Consider the following 18,094-nt stretch of genomic DNA (forward strand, 5'->3'; position numbering starts at 1 on the left):
AATAAAAACAAAGTCATGACTGTATGCTAAGATACAAGGTTCAGATGATGAAAATCCACCAGGTACTGACATGGATTTTTGGAGCACTTCTACTAGTCGCTGGAGTTTCTTCAGGACGATCTCATCAACGTATAGGATCTGAGTTTGTTACTGAGACTGTGAAGAATTTTTTTCAGTGTCAGACTATGTGTGATCGCCGGTCTCTGTGCAAATCGGTCAAGTACAATTCCAGAACAAGAGAGTGTACGTCAAATTACCGTGACGTCAAATCCTCCAATACGCCTTTGACTCCTGCTGAATCCTGGGTAATATTTCGAGAAAAATCTGCAAAGCCGGTGGTAAGAATTATTCAAGGTTCCGTGATTCCTACACTGTTTTATTTCATGATCCTTAGATAATACAATCGTACTTATAGGTGAGCTGGGATGGGGGTACGGTACCAAAAAAAACAGAAAAACATTTAATTTAGAATTTCACTCTCTCTCTCTCTCTCTCTCTCTCTCTCTCTCTCTCTCTCTCTCTCTCTCTCTCTCCCCACCTCATTTCCGTCTTATATCTAATTAAGGTCAAGCACGCTATATATGTCCAGGTCTGGTTTATCTATGTTAGTTCCGTCGGTGTAGTGGTACACCTATCCATTATCTCTCTCCCTTTCTCGCTCTCTCTCTCTCTCTCTCTCTCTCTCTCTCTCTCTCTCTCTCTCTCTCTCTCTCTCTCTCTCTCTCATCTGTACCTTTTGAAAGCAATTGAAAATATATTCGTGACATTTTTAGAGATTAAGGTCAATACACGCAACAAATGTCCAGGTCATTGGTTTACTACAGCTAGAAATGTTAGGGGTCTGTGGGACAGAAGGTAAAGTAGGAAAATGGGTTTTATACCTATCCATGAAGCCGTATGAAAATCTATTGTCTCTCTCTTTTTCTCTCTCTCTCTCTCGCTCTCTCTCTGCGGAAAACTCTCTGTGTCTCTCTTGAATCTAGAACGAACTGTTTACCATTTTGTATCAGTATCTTCGTGATTAATCCAAATAAAATTTCAAGCAAATACATTGGTCACAAAGGTCAGTATATTACTCTTTTAGCTGTCATTTATTAGTAAAGAGAATACGGTGACGATGGTTTACACCTATCCATTGAGTCAACATTAAATCTCAGTCTCTTTCTCTCTCTCTCGATCTCTCTCTCTCTCTGATCTAATACATTAATCTCTCTCTGTCAACTCATCTTGTAATTTTGTTTCAATTTATCCCGCGTACAGTTTTCCTAATGCAGCAAGGCATCTTTTATATGCATTTTCCCACATACATGATAACACATACCAAGGCCTTTCGTATACCAGTCGTAGTGCACTTGGTGGAACGAGAAATAGCCCAATGGTCCCACCGGCGGGGATCGATCCAAAACCGACCGCGCACCAAGCGAACGCTTTACCCTTACAATAACAAAAGTCTGAAAATTGAGACTGATACCTAACACATGTGTTCACACCGTCATACATCGATTTTATAACATTATGCAGTTTGCCGGTAACTTACATCAATGTATACTATCAAGGTTTTTGGTATAATCTATAAAACAACAATACAATTTCTTTTTTCTCGCCAGCATTTTCATTATAACAGTGTGAAATGAAAACAAAGTTACAGATAAAATCCATTGGGACGGCAAATAACATTGGTATTCCAAAGAAACAAAGTAAGCATCTGATATAAGAAAGAGGAAAAAACAACAAGGTTTAACATTGATTTTGTTTATTCCACCTTTCGATTTGTCAGTATCAGACCAACTCGATGGCAATGTACCATGACTGAATATAACATTAAAAAGTCGACACAACATAGGAATAAACATGTCTTGAAACCTAACAAAATATTAATTGAGTAAATTATCTTTTCCAGACGATGTTCTTGATTTTAAGTCCTTAATTACGTTCTGAATCGGTTCCTCGGTGATTGGGTAGTCAAGCTGCGAGTAAATACATTCATTATGTTCTTCTACTGTATCCGGAGGGATGTCTGTGTTGTTGTTTAAACCTTTAAGATGTGTTGTTGTTTGTTGTTTTTTGTAGTTTTTTTTAAATCATCCAGAGATAGATTAGATTTCGATATACATTTGCGCTTTTTAAATAAACTAAAACAAAAACTCTCTAGCATCACATTTTTCTAAGGTAACCAATTATATTGCCTTCGAAACTTCTCCAAGTTCATAAGATTTGTATAGTTGTTTAGCCACAATTAGTGCGTGTCTATTGGTTACGCTACGTTCAGTATTAAACGTATGCAAACTTTTACGATAAGCATTTTATAATGTCGAAGATGAATTCCATTTTATGCTGCATTGTCACCGAAATAATGATCTGAGACAAACCTTTATTAAAGCGTATTATTATAGACGAACTATTGAAAAAAAAATGAAAGAGTATGGGAAATATTTAATTCGGGCAAATAGTTTAAGAACGAATTTGATATAATCTAGTTTTATATTGTATAGATATATAAAGTTTGTATTGTGTTTTTGACATTTACCATATTATATACTCTTCAAAAACATAGGGGAACTCTAATAAGAATTTACAATTGCCAAAATTGTAAGGTATATTAGCTGTGTGGAATTGTTATATGATAATAGTGAACTAATTGGGCAAACATTACAACCGGTAGTTCAATATTACAGTAGGTTTTATGACCACCAAAGATCTTGCAGGACGATTGGGGTCAGAAGTGAAATTTGAAAGTTGACGTTTTTTATCAGTAGTGGGTGATACCACCACGATGTGTCAGACATTCATTCAGTCGACGAAGCATACTGCGTACGAGTCTCCCAATGGCCATTTGAGGGAGTCTGTTCCACTCCTCTTGCAGCGACTGACCAAGTTCCACTAACGTCTCCCTATTATGTTCCAGACTTGTCCAATTGGGGAAAGGTCTGGGGTCATTGCTGGCCATGTCATTCGATAGCTGTTGTGCTGCTGGAGGTGGGCATTAACGATCCGTGCACGGTGAACACGGGCATTGTCGTTCTGAAAAACAAAATGTCGACCCACTCGCCTAGCAAACGGGACCACAAAGGGTGTCAGTATGTTGTGTCGGTAGTACTGCCCAGTGACCCTTCCAAACACAATATGGAGGGGGTCCTGTCAGTCATAGTGAAACCACCACACACCATAACCGACCCACCGCCAAATCTGTCATGAAATCGCATTGTGACATTGTCGTTGGATCCGACCACGCCTGTCAAGGAAGTCCAACGTGAATAGGGACTCGTCTGAAAACATGACACGTGACCAGCGACAAATACCCCAGTTCTGACGCTCCCTACACCATTCACGTTTGTGGGCAATGTGACGATTTTTCATGGTAGGCCCAACCCGGGGCCGTCGAGCATGATGATTGGTTGCACGAAGATGATTTCTAATCTATAACTCTGGCACCAGCAGCCTGAAGGTTTGCAACAATTTGGTTTGCTGTTTGAGCTCGATTTCTTTGAGCCTGGATACAGATGAATTGAGCCTATACTCCTGTCGTTGCCCTGGGACGACCTGGGCTGTGTCGATCGTCAACATTTTGGGTTTGTTGGGACCTGTTCCATAGCCTGCTAATCACTGACTTCTGCCCTCACTGACTTCTGTCCGTTTGCAGCATGCCGATAGCCCGTAGACGTTAATCGAATTGCATACGCCGCATCGCAAATTCAAACAATAAAACGACTAAAAACAGAACAACTGTATGATCAACGGCATGAAAAAGATTGACAGAAATAATGTTCCACAGTGATTAATCGACCTCCATGGAAATTGTCAAAATCGCGAATGACACCCGCGCACGTGTACGGGGCAAATGCGTGATGTACGAGCAAACTATGGCATGTGTTTCGGTTTGTTGATAAACAGACCTGAACGTTATTTACTAGGATGTCTGTGGTCAAAACTTATTATCGGTCCAATAGTTGATAATAGTTGATAGGTTCCCCTACTATTTTTGAAGAGTATATAAAAATCAATCCCCACCATTCTACTGTACATATTGTATATAGATATACATTTATTATGTATGCTGATGAGTTGTACAACTTAAAGGGACAGACACTAGATTCAGCCCACGAAAATACACACTACGTTTAGTTAATTTACAGACCTGTAACACATTTGTATACAATTACAACTGAGTGAAACATGAGTCTGTGACTTTGCAATCGTGAAATACCCTATACTAATAGACTAAAACTCGACTCCATAACTGTTACTTCTCAGACGCACGTGCAGCTTTACAAATATGAGAAATGCATTTTGTGATATTAAAAACACCAGGATGACCAAACACACTTCGAATATACGGAAATGGATAATCTAAACAATAAAATCTAAGTAGAGTATGATTTCAGTTATCAAAAAACAGCTTTAATGGTCAAAGATATGCCTTAGTGTTTAAAAACTAGGGTATATCCCTTTAAGGCAGTAACTAAACTTGTAACGTGCATCTATCATCAAACCTGGGTTCGGATCCCAGTCGAGGCATGGGATTTTTAATCCAGATACCGACTCCAAACCCTGAGTGAGTGTTCCGCAAGGCTCAATGGGTAGGTGTAAACCACTTGCACCGATCAGTGATCCATAACTGGTTCAACAAAGGCCAAGTTTTGTGCTATTGGTCCTTAACCATATGTCTGACGCCATAAAACCGTAAATAAAATGTGTTGAGTGCGTCGTTAAATAAAACATTTCTTTCTGTGTACCATCAAACCATGGCTTATCGGTATAAGTAAAGCTCAGTGTGGTGTGCCTAGTGCATGGCAGGTATGGCACGTGGGCGCCATGGACAAGTTTCTATTTTAAAGTCAGACGTTATCTAAAAGATGGGTGTCAGATGTTTGGACAGGGGCGCAGTTTCAGTGCCTGCCATAGGCGCTATTTTCCTTAGATACGTCACTGAGTTCACATGAGTGTGACTATTGGCAAGCTAGGATGTTTTGCAACAGTATGGGTTAAAGTTATCATGAAGTATAGACGTAAATGCCATAAATTCTTCACTGACAGTCGCTTCGGATGACTGCATAGTGTCAGTACACTCGTGCAAGTCAGTGAACCTGTCGTGCAGTTTCCGCTTCACCTTGTCTAATTTCTCGTATACTTTTTGGACACCGTCCTCGGTGGCGTCGTGGTTACGCCATCGGACTACAGGCTGGTAGACATAAGGTTCGCCGCCCGGTACCGGCTCCAACCCAGAGCGAGTTCTAAAGGATCCATTGGGTAGGTGTAAGTCCACTACACCCTCTTCTCCTCTTCTCTCTCACTAACCAACTAACAACTGTCCTGGACAGACAGCCCAGATAGCTGAGGTGTGTGCTCAGGACAGCGTGCCTGAACCTTAATTGGATATAAGCACGAAAATAAGTTGAAATGAAAAAAAGGAGACTGTTATGTCGTCTTTAATAGGACAGTTGTGATGAAATTGTTCACAGTTCACAAGTCAAGACAAGACAAGACTTTATTTACACTCAAGCCGTTACACAACGGCATAGGAGGAATATATACATAAACATTTTCTTATATACACGTGACAAGATGGTTGACAGTAAATACATTAATTACAATACATACACAAGCACATATACACACACATACAATCACGCACATCAATATATTATGTAATGATACAGATATTTAATACAAATATACGGGTATCCAAGTGCTTATAAACGAATAGATTGTTAAACGTATATATGGTGCAGTGGATAATGATAGTATTTTGTTAAATATGTTTGGTTTTGATGGTGTTTGTAGTCAAGGGCGTCTGAATTCATTAATTATTATATTTATGAAATATGATAATTTCTTTAGGGTACTAATTCGTTTATTCTCCATTAGTTTTCTAAATTTATAAGTACTTGGTCGCGTATATGGGTGTAGCAACTGGACTCTTGAATTATGGAAAAACTGGCAAATAAAAAGATAATGGAACTCGTCGCCAATGTCCATTACATTACATCTTCTATGAGTAACAGCTACAGGTGCATGGTCTGACCGCTCGTTAAATTCGCACACGCGCAGTTTCGGAAATTGAATCGACGTTGTGTTTGTGCTCAAGAACATAATCAATCACACTTGAACCTAAATCACATAAGCATCTCCACAAATAGTACATATACAGTGGAACTCCTCTAAACCGGACACCCTTGGGACCAAGTAAAATGTCTGGTTTTCAAGGTATCCGGTTTAAAGAGGTTCTCTTGTGCACAGATATTTAAAAATGGACCATGATAAAACGTCCTGTTTTGAGGGAATTCCAGTTTACAGGGTGCCCGGTTTTGAGAGGTTTCATTGTACACAATACATTAATTTGTACGTCACTCTTATGTTCAAATGCATCAACGAATGTCATAAAACTCAACATTCCTTTTATCAGCTGTTAACTGAAATGCCACAATTTAACACGTCAAAGTTCACGATCACCGTCTACCATTTCCATCACCATGTCCTATCATATTTATTATGCATGCGAAAAGAGGTTATTGTTCAAATCGTGGAAAAAAGATAACAAAAACGATTGGATTACAACATTCATACAGATATATAATGAAACCCGAATATGGTGTACTGGGGCGTAGCCAGAGAGGAAAAAACGCCAAGGCCAACCAAGACCTGTAAAATGCATATCAGTGTCATGGGAAATTGAAATAAGTCTGGGGAAATTCGTCTGCCTCTGGTGTAGTTTTATAGTGGTACATTTTGTGTTCGACTCGTTGCATTAGGAATATTATAGTTTGAAATTAAAAAAAGTATAATGCCATTTATGTCTCGAAAGCAGCATAGTTGGGTTATTATAATTATTATTATGTTAAATATTTTATAATTTGAAGCGTCGGATGAGTTACAGTGTGAGTAATGTCGTGATTATAAGTATTGATCAGTAAGTCATGTTCAAATGTGTTCAACAAAGAAGCGCCAGTAATAGTACGCTGTGATAGCCATATGCATAATCAGTTTGGGATCCGAAACTTTAATGAAGGAAGGAAATGTTTTATTTAACGACGCACTCAACACATTTTATTTACGGTTATATGGCGTCAGACATATGATTATGGACCACACAGATATTGAGAGAGGAAACCCGCTGTCGCCACTTCATGGGCTACTCTTTTGGATTAGCAGCAAGGGATCTTTTGTATTCGAGAAATAGCACAATGGGCCCACCGACGGAGATCGATCCCAGACTGACCGCACATCAACCGAACTCTTTACACCCGGGCTACGTCCAGACCCAATTTTCAATTAATTACAAATTTCGCGGGTTATGTATCGTGACACGTATGGTATTGTGAGGTAGATGTATTGTGACACCCGTTATACTAATGGAAATACAGGAGGGTCGGAAGCAATGTATATGATACTATGAGAGAGAGAGAGAGAGAGAGAGAGAGAGAGAGAGAGAGAGAGAGAGAGAGAGAGAGAGAGAGAGAGAGAGAGAGAGAGTGAGAGAGAGTGAGAGTGAGTGAGTGTGAGTGAGTGAGAGTGAGTGAGTGTGAGTGAGTGTGAGTGAGTGTGAGTGTGAGTGAGTGTGAGTGAGTGAGTGAGTGAGTGTGAGTGAGTGAGTGAGTGAGTGAGTGTGTGAGAGAGTGAGAGTGAGAGTGAGAGTGAGAGTGAGAGTGAGTTAGAGAGAGTGAGTTAGAGTTAGAGTTAGTTAGTTCCTGGTCCAAAATGTGGAATGGCCGTACCGACCGTACTGCTTCCGACGCCCCTGAAATATACTTGGATGGTTTCAGATAAACGTTATACCATGGCAGGTTATATAGAGGATAATAAACGAGTTATCGGTTATTATCAAAGTTATGTCCCGAGTGAAAATTATTTCACGAGGGAAATGTATGATACTTTCTGAGTGAAATATTATGATTTTTATTTCACCCGTTATGAGTGCCTGCTGGGGTAATAAATGTAGATCATGTTCATTAATTAATCAATGTCAAAATATATTTGCCAATTTCAGATTATATTTTTAACATCAATATTGACATTTCAGACATTAATTGTGGGGAGCCTCCCGTTGTTCCAAATGCTACCATGTCTAAGAATGGGACAAAGTTTAATTCAGGAGCCAAATACAGTTGTGACGTTGGTTACGTCATGTCTAACGGAACCATGACGTCATCCACGTGTGAATCGACTGGGATATGGACGTCAGTGAAAATGTCCTGTACTGGTAAGGGTATTAGGTTATTATTATTATTATTCTTATTACTATTATTATTATTATTATTATCATCATTATCATAATCATCATCATCATCATCATCATCATTATTAGTATCGCCTCTATTGTGTCCGTAAGACAGACCAACTAATATACAATTCAACATAAAACGTGTACTAAAATTTGTTTGTTTGTTTTGTTTAACGACACCACTAGAACACATTGATTTATTAATCAACGGCTATTGAATATCAAACATATGACCATTTTGACGCAGTCATAGAAAGGAAATCCACTACATTTTTACATTAGTAGCAATGGATCTTTTATACGCACCATCCCGCAGACAGGATAGCACATACCACGGCCTTCGGTATACCAGTCGTGGTTCACTGGCAGGAACGAGGAATAGGCCAATGGGCCCACCAACGAGGTTCGATCCTAGACCGACCGCGCATCAGGTGGGCACTTTACCTCTGGGCTACATCCCGATCCTACGCGTATTAAATGACTAAATGACCGGCAATGGGATGGTTAAGAATAGAATTTCATTTCATTTCAACATATTTTCATGCTTATATCCAATTAAAGTTCAAGCACGCTGTCCGGGGCACACACCTCAGCTATCTGGACTGTCAGTTCAGGACAGTGGGTTAGTTGTTACTTGTTAGTGGTTAGTGAGAGTAAAGAGGGTGTACTGGTCCTACACCTACCCACTGAGTCGTTAAAACTCGTTCTGAACCGGTACCTGGCTGCGAACCCTGTACCTACCATCCTTATGTCGAATGACATAATAGTATTATTTAGCCTCATTCTGTGTGATGGAGGCAATGTTAGATATCTTAAGATTGGATGGAGCGGGTGTGTGTATCCGACTGTGCCCCTTCTCTCTTCCAACGTCTATGGGATAGACTCTTTTTGAAATATAGGCTCTGGGTTCGGCTCCAAACCCTGAGTGAGTGTTCCGCAAGGCTCAGTGGGCAGGTATAAACCACTTGCACAGACCAGTGATCCATAACTGGTTCAACAAAGGCCATGGTTTGTGCTATCCTGCCTGTGGGAAGCGCAAATAAAAGACCCCTTGCTGCCTGTCGTAAAAGAGTAGCCGATGTGGCGACAGCGAGGTTTCCTCTAAAAAAACAGTGTCAGAATGACCATATGTTTGACGTCCAACAGCCGATGATAAGATAAACAAAAAGTCAATGTGCTCTAGTGGCGTCGTTAAATAAAATAAACTTTACTTTGTGAAATATATCAGAAATCGACTGTGGTGAGCCTCCCAATATATTGCATGCCAGGATGACACGAAATGGAACAACGTTTAATTCCGTGGCCAACTACAGCTGTGACGTCGGATACGCCATGTTAAATGGGACGACATTAACTTGCGGAGCAAATGGTAGATGGACGTCAGCCAAATCGCGCTGCGTTGGTGAGAGTTTTTTATTTTTTATTTTTTTGTTTGAATATATATATATATATAGATAGATAGATAGATAGATAGATATATCAGGTTTGACATGGCGACCTTTATTGGCTAAGGACGACTAAGAATTTTAGAAAGGTAGTCCGTTGGGCGACCATCAAATTTACGGTCTGGCGACTGTGGTAACAGTTAAAAAAGAAACGCACTGAATCTGAATCGAATGTGACAAAGCATATAAAAAATAACAATGGAATTGTCCATTAGTACAGGAATTATTCCAAAGGTCAGTTAATTGATTGTCTTTGTCGGTATCGTTTTAAGTTTAAGCGATTTCCGTGCAATAAGAACAGATCTTACATGACGACATAACCGTCTAAATATTACTGTAATAAACAATAAGTATGTGTTTATGTTTGTAATATTCATCTTTTTTTTAAAATTGGTACAGTGTTGGGTTTGGGTGTTGTTTTTTGTTGTTGTTTGTTGTGTTTTGTTGTGGGTTTGTTTGTTTTGTTTGTTTTTTGTTGTTGTTGTTGGGGTTTTTTCTGTTGGGTTTTGGGGGGGGGGGGGTTGGGGTTTTTTTTTTTTTTTTTTTTTTTTTTTTGGGGGGGGGGGGGGGTCATAAATTTATTTTTCTTGTCATATTTATTTTATTAGTAGCCTAATAACTGTAGCATTTATAATATATCTATCTAGTGTCTCGTATATAGGGCAGCCACTCCGGAGGAAATCCTTTACTTTGTTTGAGTTGGTATGGGTTTAAAACTTAATAAATTGTTTTTTATATTAATTTTAACTTTATTCATTACGAAGTTGCATGCCAATTCGTCGGCCTCCTTTTGACGCAAACGGACTACACACTGTGTGCACTTGATTACTATTCAACAAAGAACATTCGAGTTTTGATTTTGGCTGTGCAGTTAAATTTCAATATCATAACTGGAGGGCTAGTTGAATTTGAGAAGGGTCAGTAAGATTTTTCTTTAACTAGCTTTTCTATTTACATATCAGTTAATGTTTACCAATTACTAGTCATTTAGTCTACACAAATGGAACAATCTGGGCAGGGCCCGGTAACGTGGGGTTTGCCAGATCGGTTTTAAAAACTTCTGCTTTCTTGGCAGCCAAGCAATCTTGCGTAGTGACCAGAAATGGTGGTGGGTGGCCAGATTGGAGAAAGAAAGTAGAGGTGCGAAGCGTATATAATTTTGTGTAAAACAAATGTACTTATAGTGTTATTCGACATTCATTGTTTTATTTGTTAGTTACGTTCCGCCATGCTTTGACATCTGTAAAATACGTCGTTACTTTCTGATATTGTTATTTATATATGTATGTAAATGACTTCTTTTTTTCTGTCATTAAATACATGTAGCCTATATGCCCAAGCATATAATATTTCAAATTTATTTGGGTTATCTTTTTTTGTTTTATTTACTTACTTTTACAATATACGCAAAATGAATGTACCACAGGCGTCGAAGATGCCAACAGCGGGTGTGGTTTGGGATGAGATGAGATGGGGTGGCGTGGGTTGAGGTGACTGATAGTTTCAATTGGGGATGCATAGTTTTCAGAGTTCGGATGTAGGAAGCGAAGCGCATGCTTCTTACAATATTAAGCGAAATCAACCAGCTGCAATGCTGCAACTAGCTGCAATGCAGTTTCAAATTTGAACGCATATATATTAATTTCGAAAACTCGGAACTCCCTGAAACTCGAACTGTTTCCTCGTTTCCTTGATGATCGAGTTATCGAAATTTGACTGTATATATATGCAATTAAATTGCCTTTGCGTCTATACACTTTACGGCAATCTGATTGGTCCAGAGGTGCTTACTTTTTTTCGTTCATATCTCGATGAACAAAAAACAAATAAAGCCACGCCTACTATTCCCCCCCCCAACCGCCCCCCTCACCCCACCCCCACCCCCCGACTTGCACTACTCTTGTGCAACAAGACGGATTATTCAGGCAACCACATTTAGATCTTTTGAAGAAAAAACACGCGAAAGCTACACGAGTAATACACAAAAAAAATGTATACAATAAGTTAATGGAAAATGCTATAGCAGAGTAGACATGTAGATCTATACGCATTGATTTAAAAAAACAAAACAAAACTCTTCGCCAATCATGACATGAGACTCGGTCGGTGGCCAAAGACATCATGTAGGAAACTTCACGCCTGTAAGCGATGCTCTACAACTGTTGGCGAAAATTAAACGGTTTCACCAACAGCATAAATGTTTGACATGTTCTCTGCATTCCCTTTTATAGAATATAAAGTAAACACGAATAGGACAATTCCTTCCAATATAACTAAATGATAACGTAAAAATGCACAGCTGCTAGAGGAAATGGCGTCACTTACCAAAATCACGTCATTTACCAAATGACGTCATTTACAAAAACAAAAAATAGAAAAATCAATAAAAAAATCACCTGATTCAAATAATAGTGAATGGACATTTGCATTCCTGCATGAGTATCAATAACCTTTACACAAACACTACAACAGGCGTATTTAATGCTAAACAAAATATATTCAGCTATATATTGTTAAAGAAAACATACAAATTTAATTATAAAATTTGACCGCAATTATTGTTTGGTTCATGCAAGTATGAACCGAAAAAACCCGATGTGCACACATTTGCATGAACCAAAAACTAATTGCGGTCAATTCTTATATATATATATACTCTGTCAAAAAAGAAACGCATGGAATTATTTCCTTAATACAAAGTGGCATAATTTCGTTATTTATGATCGTACCACAGTAAAATGTGACAGGAGTATTTGAAAATGTTCTTGCTATGGAAGGACGTTAGTGGGTGTGTTTTCGTCACCAATCTGCGTCGCAAGAGGGCGCTGAAATCGGTACCTTGTGTGGACACCAGCAGCAGGAATCACTGCGCGACATCTCCTTGGCATAGACTGAATGAGTCTCTGAATCCGGGCACGTGGAATCCTAGCTCATTCTTCCTGCAGTGCATTTGACAGTTGCGGAAGCGTCTGAGGCTCCGGGTCACGCTGGCGTACACGTATGTCCAGTTCGTCCCATAGATGTTCATTGGTGTTGAGATTTGGCGATATTGATGGTCATGGCAGTACATTAATGTTCTCATTATGTAGGAAATCGATTGTTGCACGTGCCGTATGCGGCCTGGCATTGTCCTGCTGAAAGAGTTCTCTCTGTCGATCCAAAATGGGAAGCATGTGACGGCGAAGAATTTCGTCCCGGTAGCGTACAGCTGTCAGGTTGCCTTGTGCGAAAACAAGTTCACTTCTGCCGGTGTATGAGATGGCTCCCCACATCATGACACTCCCTCCACCGAATCTGTCAACTTGGGCGACGCAGTTGTTGGCAAAACGTTCACTGCGGCGTCTGTAAACACGTTGTTGTCCATCACGTCGCTGCACAAGGAAACGTGACTCGTCGCTGAACCATAATCGCCGCCAGTTTTCCCAAGCTCCACCCCTGTACATTCGTGCACCAGCGAACACGTAAATATCGATGCTGACGTCGCAGGACGAGGCGAACATACGGTCTCCTAGCCCGTAAAACCCCGTTCTCACTTGAACGATTTTGTACGCGAATTCCGTGCGACCACCAAATCGTACAGGGCGTGCGGGAGTCGCACGGTAGTATGTTGATGATTCGCACACGTTGTAGGGGTGTCGTGTGTATTTCGGACATGTCGCATGCCGGTGCGACATTTTTCAAATGTTTAAAATTATCGTACGGCTGTCTCTAGGTTCGCACAGTTCGCATTGGTCGCATAGAGGTTGCACAGCAGTCGCACGGCAGTATGATAGGTCGCACGGCAGTATGATAGGTCGCACGGGAGTCGTACGTGAGTCTTAAGGGAGCCGAGATGTGCGACTCCCAGCGGACCCCCTGCGACTCCCGTGCGACATCCATCAGACTTCCGTGCAACTGTCGTGCAACCTGTGCAAATCTCATGCGAGCGTATGCGAGCCTGGTGCAGAAAGGCAGTCGCATGGCAGTTGCATAAGTGAGACTGCGCAGGGGAGGGTGGGGGGGGGGGGGACCCTAGGTAATTCGTACGGGAATCGCACGGCTGTACAATCTTTTAGTCGCACCGCAGTTGTACGAAACATCGTTCAAGTGAGAACTGGGCTTAAACCAGCTTCTCGAAGTCGGTTCCGAATGGTTTGTGCAGACACCCTTCTCAAACCAGGTATGCGTCCAGCAGTGTTTGTTGCTGTGGCAGTTCGTTGACGCAAGTGCAGAACCCGGATGTAGCGATCTTGTGCTGCCGTTGTTATGCTAGGTCTTCCACTTCTGGACCGGTCTTCAGCTGATTGAAACTGCTGGTACCTGTCCCAGAGACGTGAAATGGTGCTCTGATGGACGTTCATATGGCGTGCGACTGCTGATTGCGATTCACCTAACTGGAGACGGGCTATTGCAATGTCTCGATTCGGCAGGCTTAGTCTTGGCATCGTGTAACTCGTGTACGTCGAAATAGAAATGAGACATCATTGCGAGCATTACAGCGTTAAATGCCCATCACTATCCCAATCTTTTCCCGAGTTTCACGTGCATTCGCCAAAATCTGACCATTTCATGCCAATTTCTTGCAATTGTCGCACAGCGTGCCACAACGTGAGTTAAATTTGTTTTAGGGTGCATTTGGGCATGCTGTCCATTCCAGGAACATTAACAAACATGTTCATTCAGCAACATTGTAAAGACAAATCCCGATATTTTGTAAAATCAAACACTTTTCTTCTTCCCTTTCACCTGTGCGTTTCTTTTTTGACAGAGTATATATATACATGTGTGTGTGTGTATATATATATATATAGATATATCAAAAAAGAAACGCATAGGTGATAGGGAAAGAAGAAAAACTAATTTCACTACCGTGATATAAAATTTTAATATTGAAGTTTCGTTTCAAGATGGAAAAAAAACTGTTATAGTATAGGCATAACATCTATTTATTCTAGTGCACAATCCAGAGTTTAGTACTGCATTTTTACCACCGTTTTTTAATGTTGAAATAGGCCAACAAGTTGATCTATTGCTTAAGCGGCAATCTAATTGAACTGAATTGGAGCTCGGCTATATGAACCACGACTGTAACAGCCGATGACTGCGTATATATCCATAATGCCATAGAAATAAATCAACGTTCGACCATACAGTGTTAAAATAACTATCATTATGTTAAGCACCACAAATTTAAAATGTACTAAGGTCTCAAAGTTTCTTTTCATACAATCGAAAAATACCACCAGTTAAAAGAAATAATATGGTGGTATATTTAGGACACACGCGTTTTTTCTTCTTACTTTTAAAAATACTAAACTTCAACTTGTATCTCGAAATCTGGACTTGTTTAGTCAAGTGCTTAACACATTATCTTGAAATGACAGCATATTATCTCACGATGTTGATTATAATGTCAAGCTCTCGACATTTTATAACGACTATATGCCACTGAAGGTACGCACGCATTGACAAGACATACGTATAGCATTCGACAATATAATTTGAAAGCTAAAGATAATATGACATAATGTTCAGCCCTAAATATCAATATAATAAGAGGCGATCTCAACATTAACATGGCGAGAGTGCCCGCTCGATGCGCGGTCGGTCTAGGATCGATCCCCGTCGATGGGCCCATTGGTCTATGTCTCGTTCCAGCCAATGCACCACGACTGCTACATCGAAGGCCGTAGTATGTACTACCCTGTCTGTGGGATGGTGCATACAAAATATCCCTTGCTGCTAATCGAAGGGAGTAGCCCATGAGGTGGCGACAGCGGGTGTCCTCTCTCAGTGTCTGTGTGGTCCTTAACCATATGTCTGACACCATATAACCGTAAATAAAATGTGCTGAGTGCGTCGTTAAATAAAATATTTCCTTCAAGTTAACATTATCTGCGCGCGGAAACGTGCTTTTTCATATCTACATTTTTCGTAATTTGACGTCATCAAATTACTTTTAAGTTACAAGTAAACATCGATCGACTGTTGGTTTTTTTCTGCGCATTGCTGAATGCATACTGACTTATTATCTTATATTGAGCGCATTACTGATTAACTCAAGCGCTCGACATTATTTCAAATGCTCAACTTATTATCTTGAGCGCTTGCATAACTTATCTCAAGTGCTCGACTTATATTATCTCAAGCGTTTGACTGATTATCCTGAGTGCTCAACCTATTATGTTAAACGTTTGACTTATTATCTCGAGTGCTCAACTTATTATCCCTAGTCATTAACTTGTTATTTCGAGTGTTCGATGTATTATCTCTAGCACTCGACTTACTATCTTGAGCTCTCAACGTCTATCAATATGGTACAGCCAAAACAGAGAATTGAAAACAAAAGACATGCATGATGTCTAGTTAATATGTTGAGCACTTGACACACGTTGGGAGCTCAGGATCATAAGCTACGCTTTTTTTTCCAATAGTATCAAGGGATCTTTTGTATGCACACTCTCATAGACAGAAAAACAAATACCACGGCATGGGACCATTTGCCGTGCACTGGTTGGAACAAGAAAAACTCAATCAGTTGAATGGATCCACCAAGGTGGTTTGATCCGTCGACGCAAGCACATACGGCGAGCACTCAACCGACTGAGCTAAACCCCGTCCGCGCACAGCCAAAAAGAGAATTGTAAAAGATAGACATACTTGAGGATGAGGGGTAAAATGTTGAGCGCGCGACATAATAAACCAATAGCACGAGGCAATGTTTCCAGTAGCAGCAAGGGATCTTTTATATGCACTTTGATGGGCCTTGGATATACGATAGTCGAAATCAAGATAATGAGTTGAGAATTCGAGATCTTTAGAAAAAAACACAATTCTTTTGTCCTAAATATACCACTGTTAGATCCCTTGCTGCAAGAGCAAAAAATGTACATCAGGTTTCCTCTGATGACTACGTGTCAAAATTACGTGTTCGACATGCATTAAAACATGATTTATTTCATAAAATAAATAATTTGTAATGCAAAATTGAAGATTGATTTAGTCATTTAAAAAATGAATTGAACACCTGCATTATATATATATTGCAGTTGAGCAGTCGCGTAACCCGCCTCATACGTATTGATATGGTCCGCGGTACGGTGGCCACATAAATAGTCTCGCTCGATATTTTTAGAATTTGTATGCTCCCAAATAACGTTATAAAAGGCCAAGTATGATTGGTCGATATTTAAATTATTGTTCTTCCTACCCCGGAATTGGTCACTGGCGAAGTCAGAGGCTAAGTCCGGGGTAGACGTGCGTGAACCTTCATTGGATATGGACACGTAAATAGAGTTCCCAGTTCCAAGTACATTATTGTTCATAGACGAAATATCAAATGTCCACGCAGTGCTGTTAGATCTACTGGTAGACCAGTAGAGCTAATTTTAATCAGATTGACCTTCTGGCCGAATGAAATGTGTTGAATGCCTCGTTAAATAAAACATTTCCTTCCTTTTTCTCCTTTTCGTTATTATAGTCGATTGCGGGGCTCCACGAATAATTGCCAATGGAAACATTGTTTGTGAAGCAACGACTGTGGGAAGCACTGGCCAGGTGGAGTGTACGGAGTTGTTCCGGTTCTTTGGAAACGACAGTTCAACGAAGTGCGACTCAACGGGACAATGGCTCGGACCTAGTGGAGACTGCCTTCAAGTGAAGTGGACAAACGAGGTTCTGTCCTCATAGTTTCTTCAGAACGACCACTAACATTGCGCCAAAGTTCCTTCATCAAAATGCGCACTCATTTCCCTTTGGCTTAATCCTATGGGACATTCCAAATTACATAGCACCATACCACCCCGCGCCTGTTACCGACTACGGATGGACTGCTGGTGCTCCCTTCCACCTGCCAGTGCAGGCGGTCCCTCCTTCACCCACCCCAACCTTTTCCTGTCCTGGACGGAGGAACCAGCTGAGGCCGGTACTTGTGCCCAGGACAGCCGTGCGCTAAAACAGCTTGCTCTGAACGTGCACGTTAAACAATTTTCCTTCCTTCCTTCCTTCCTTCCTTCCATAGTTTTGCATTTTATTTCATTTCAACTTATGTTCGTGCTTACATCCAATTAAGGTTCAAGCACGCTGTCCTGGACACACACACACACACACACACACACACACACACACACACACACACACACACACACACACACACCTCAGCTATCTCGGCTGTCTGTTCATGGTTAGCGAGAGAGAAGAGTGCACAGTGGCCTTACACCTACCCATTGAGTCGTTAAAACTCGCTCTGGGTGGGAGCCGGTAGAAGGCTTCGAACCCAGCACCTCCCGGCCTAATGTTCGATTCGATGGCTTAACCACGACACCGTCAAGGCCGGTCATAGTTTTCCAGTTAGGTTTTGATTTTGTTGTTGTTTCTAAAATATATATTTTGATTTGATTGTATCGTTGTCTTTTTGTTTTTGTTTTTCTTTGTGTGTTTTTTTTGTTTTTTT

The 18,094-nt window shown here is 40.5% G+C and overlaps 1 protein-coding gene across 1 annotated transcript in view; it reads left to right on the forward strand.

Annotated features, from left to right (window-relative positions):
* The window catches only part of LOC121373063, a 42,658-nt gene that overhangs the window by 13,162 nt on the left and 11,402 nt on the right, over positions 1–18,094 (forward strand). Inside the window, exons 5-9 of the mRNA XM_041499507.1 lie at positions 177–243; positions 2,906–3,073; positions 8,018–8,197; positions 9,447–9,620; positions 17,123–17,316. Of these exons, the coding sequence (XP_041355441.1) occupies positions 177–243; positions 2,906–3,073; positions 8,018–8,197; positions 9,447–9,620; positions 17,123–17,316 (783 nt within the window). The remainder of the gene's footprint in view (positions 1–176; positions 244–2,905; positions 3,074–8,017; positions 8,198–9,446; positions 9,621–17,122; positions 17,317–18,094) is intronic.

The sequence above is a fragment of the Gigantopelta aegis genome, chromosome 5 (assembly GCF_016097555.1).
Source record: "Gigantopelta aegis isolate Gae_Host chromosome 5, Gae_host_genome, whole genome shotgun sequence".
Classification (NCBI taxonomy): Eukaryota; Metazoa; Mollusca; class Gastropoda; order Neomphalida; family Peltospiridae; genus Gigantopelta; species Gigantopelta aegis.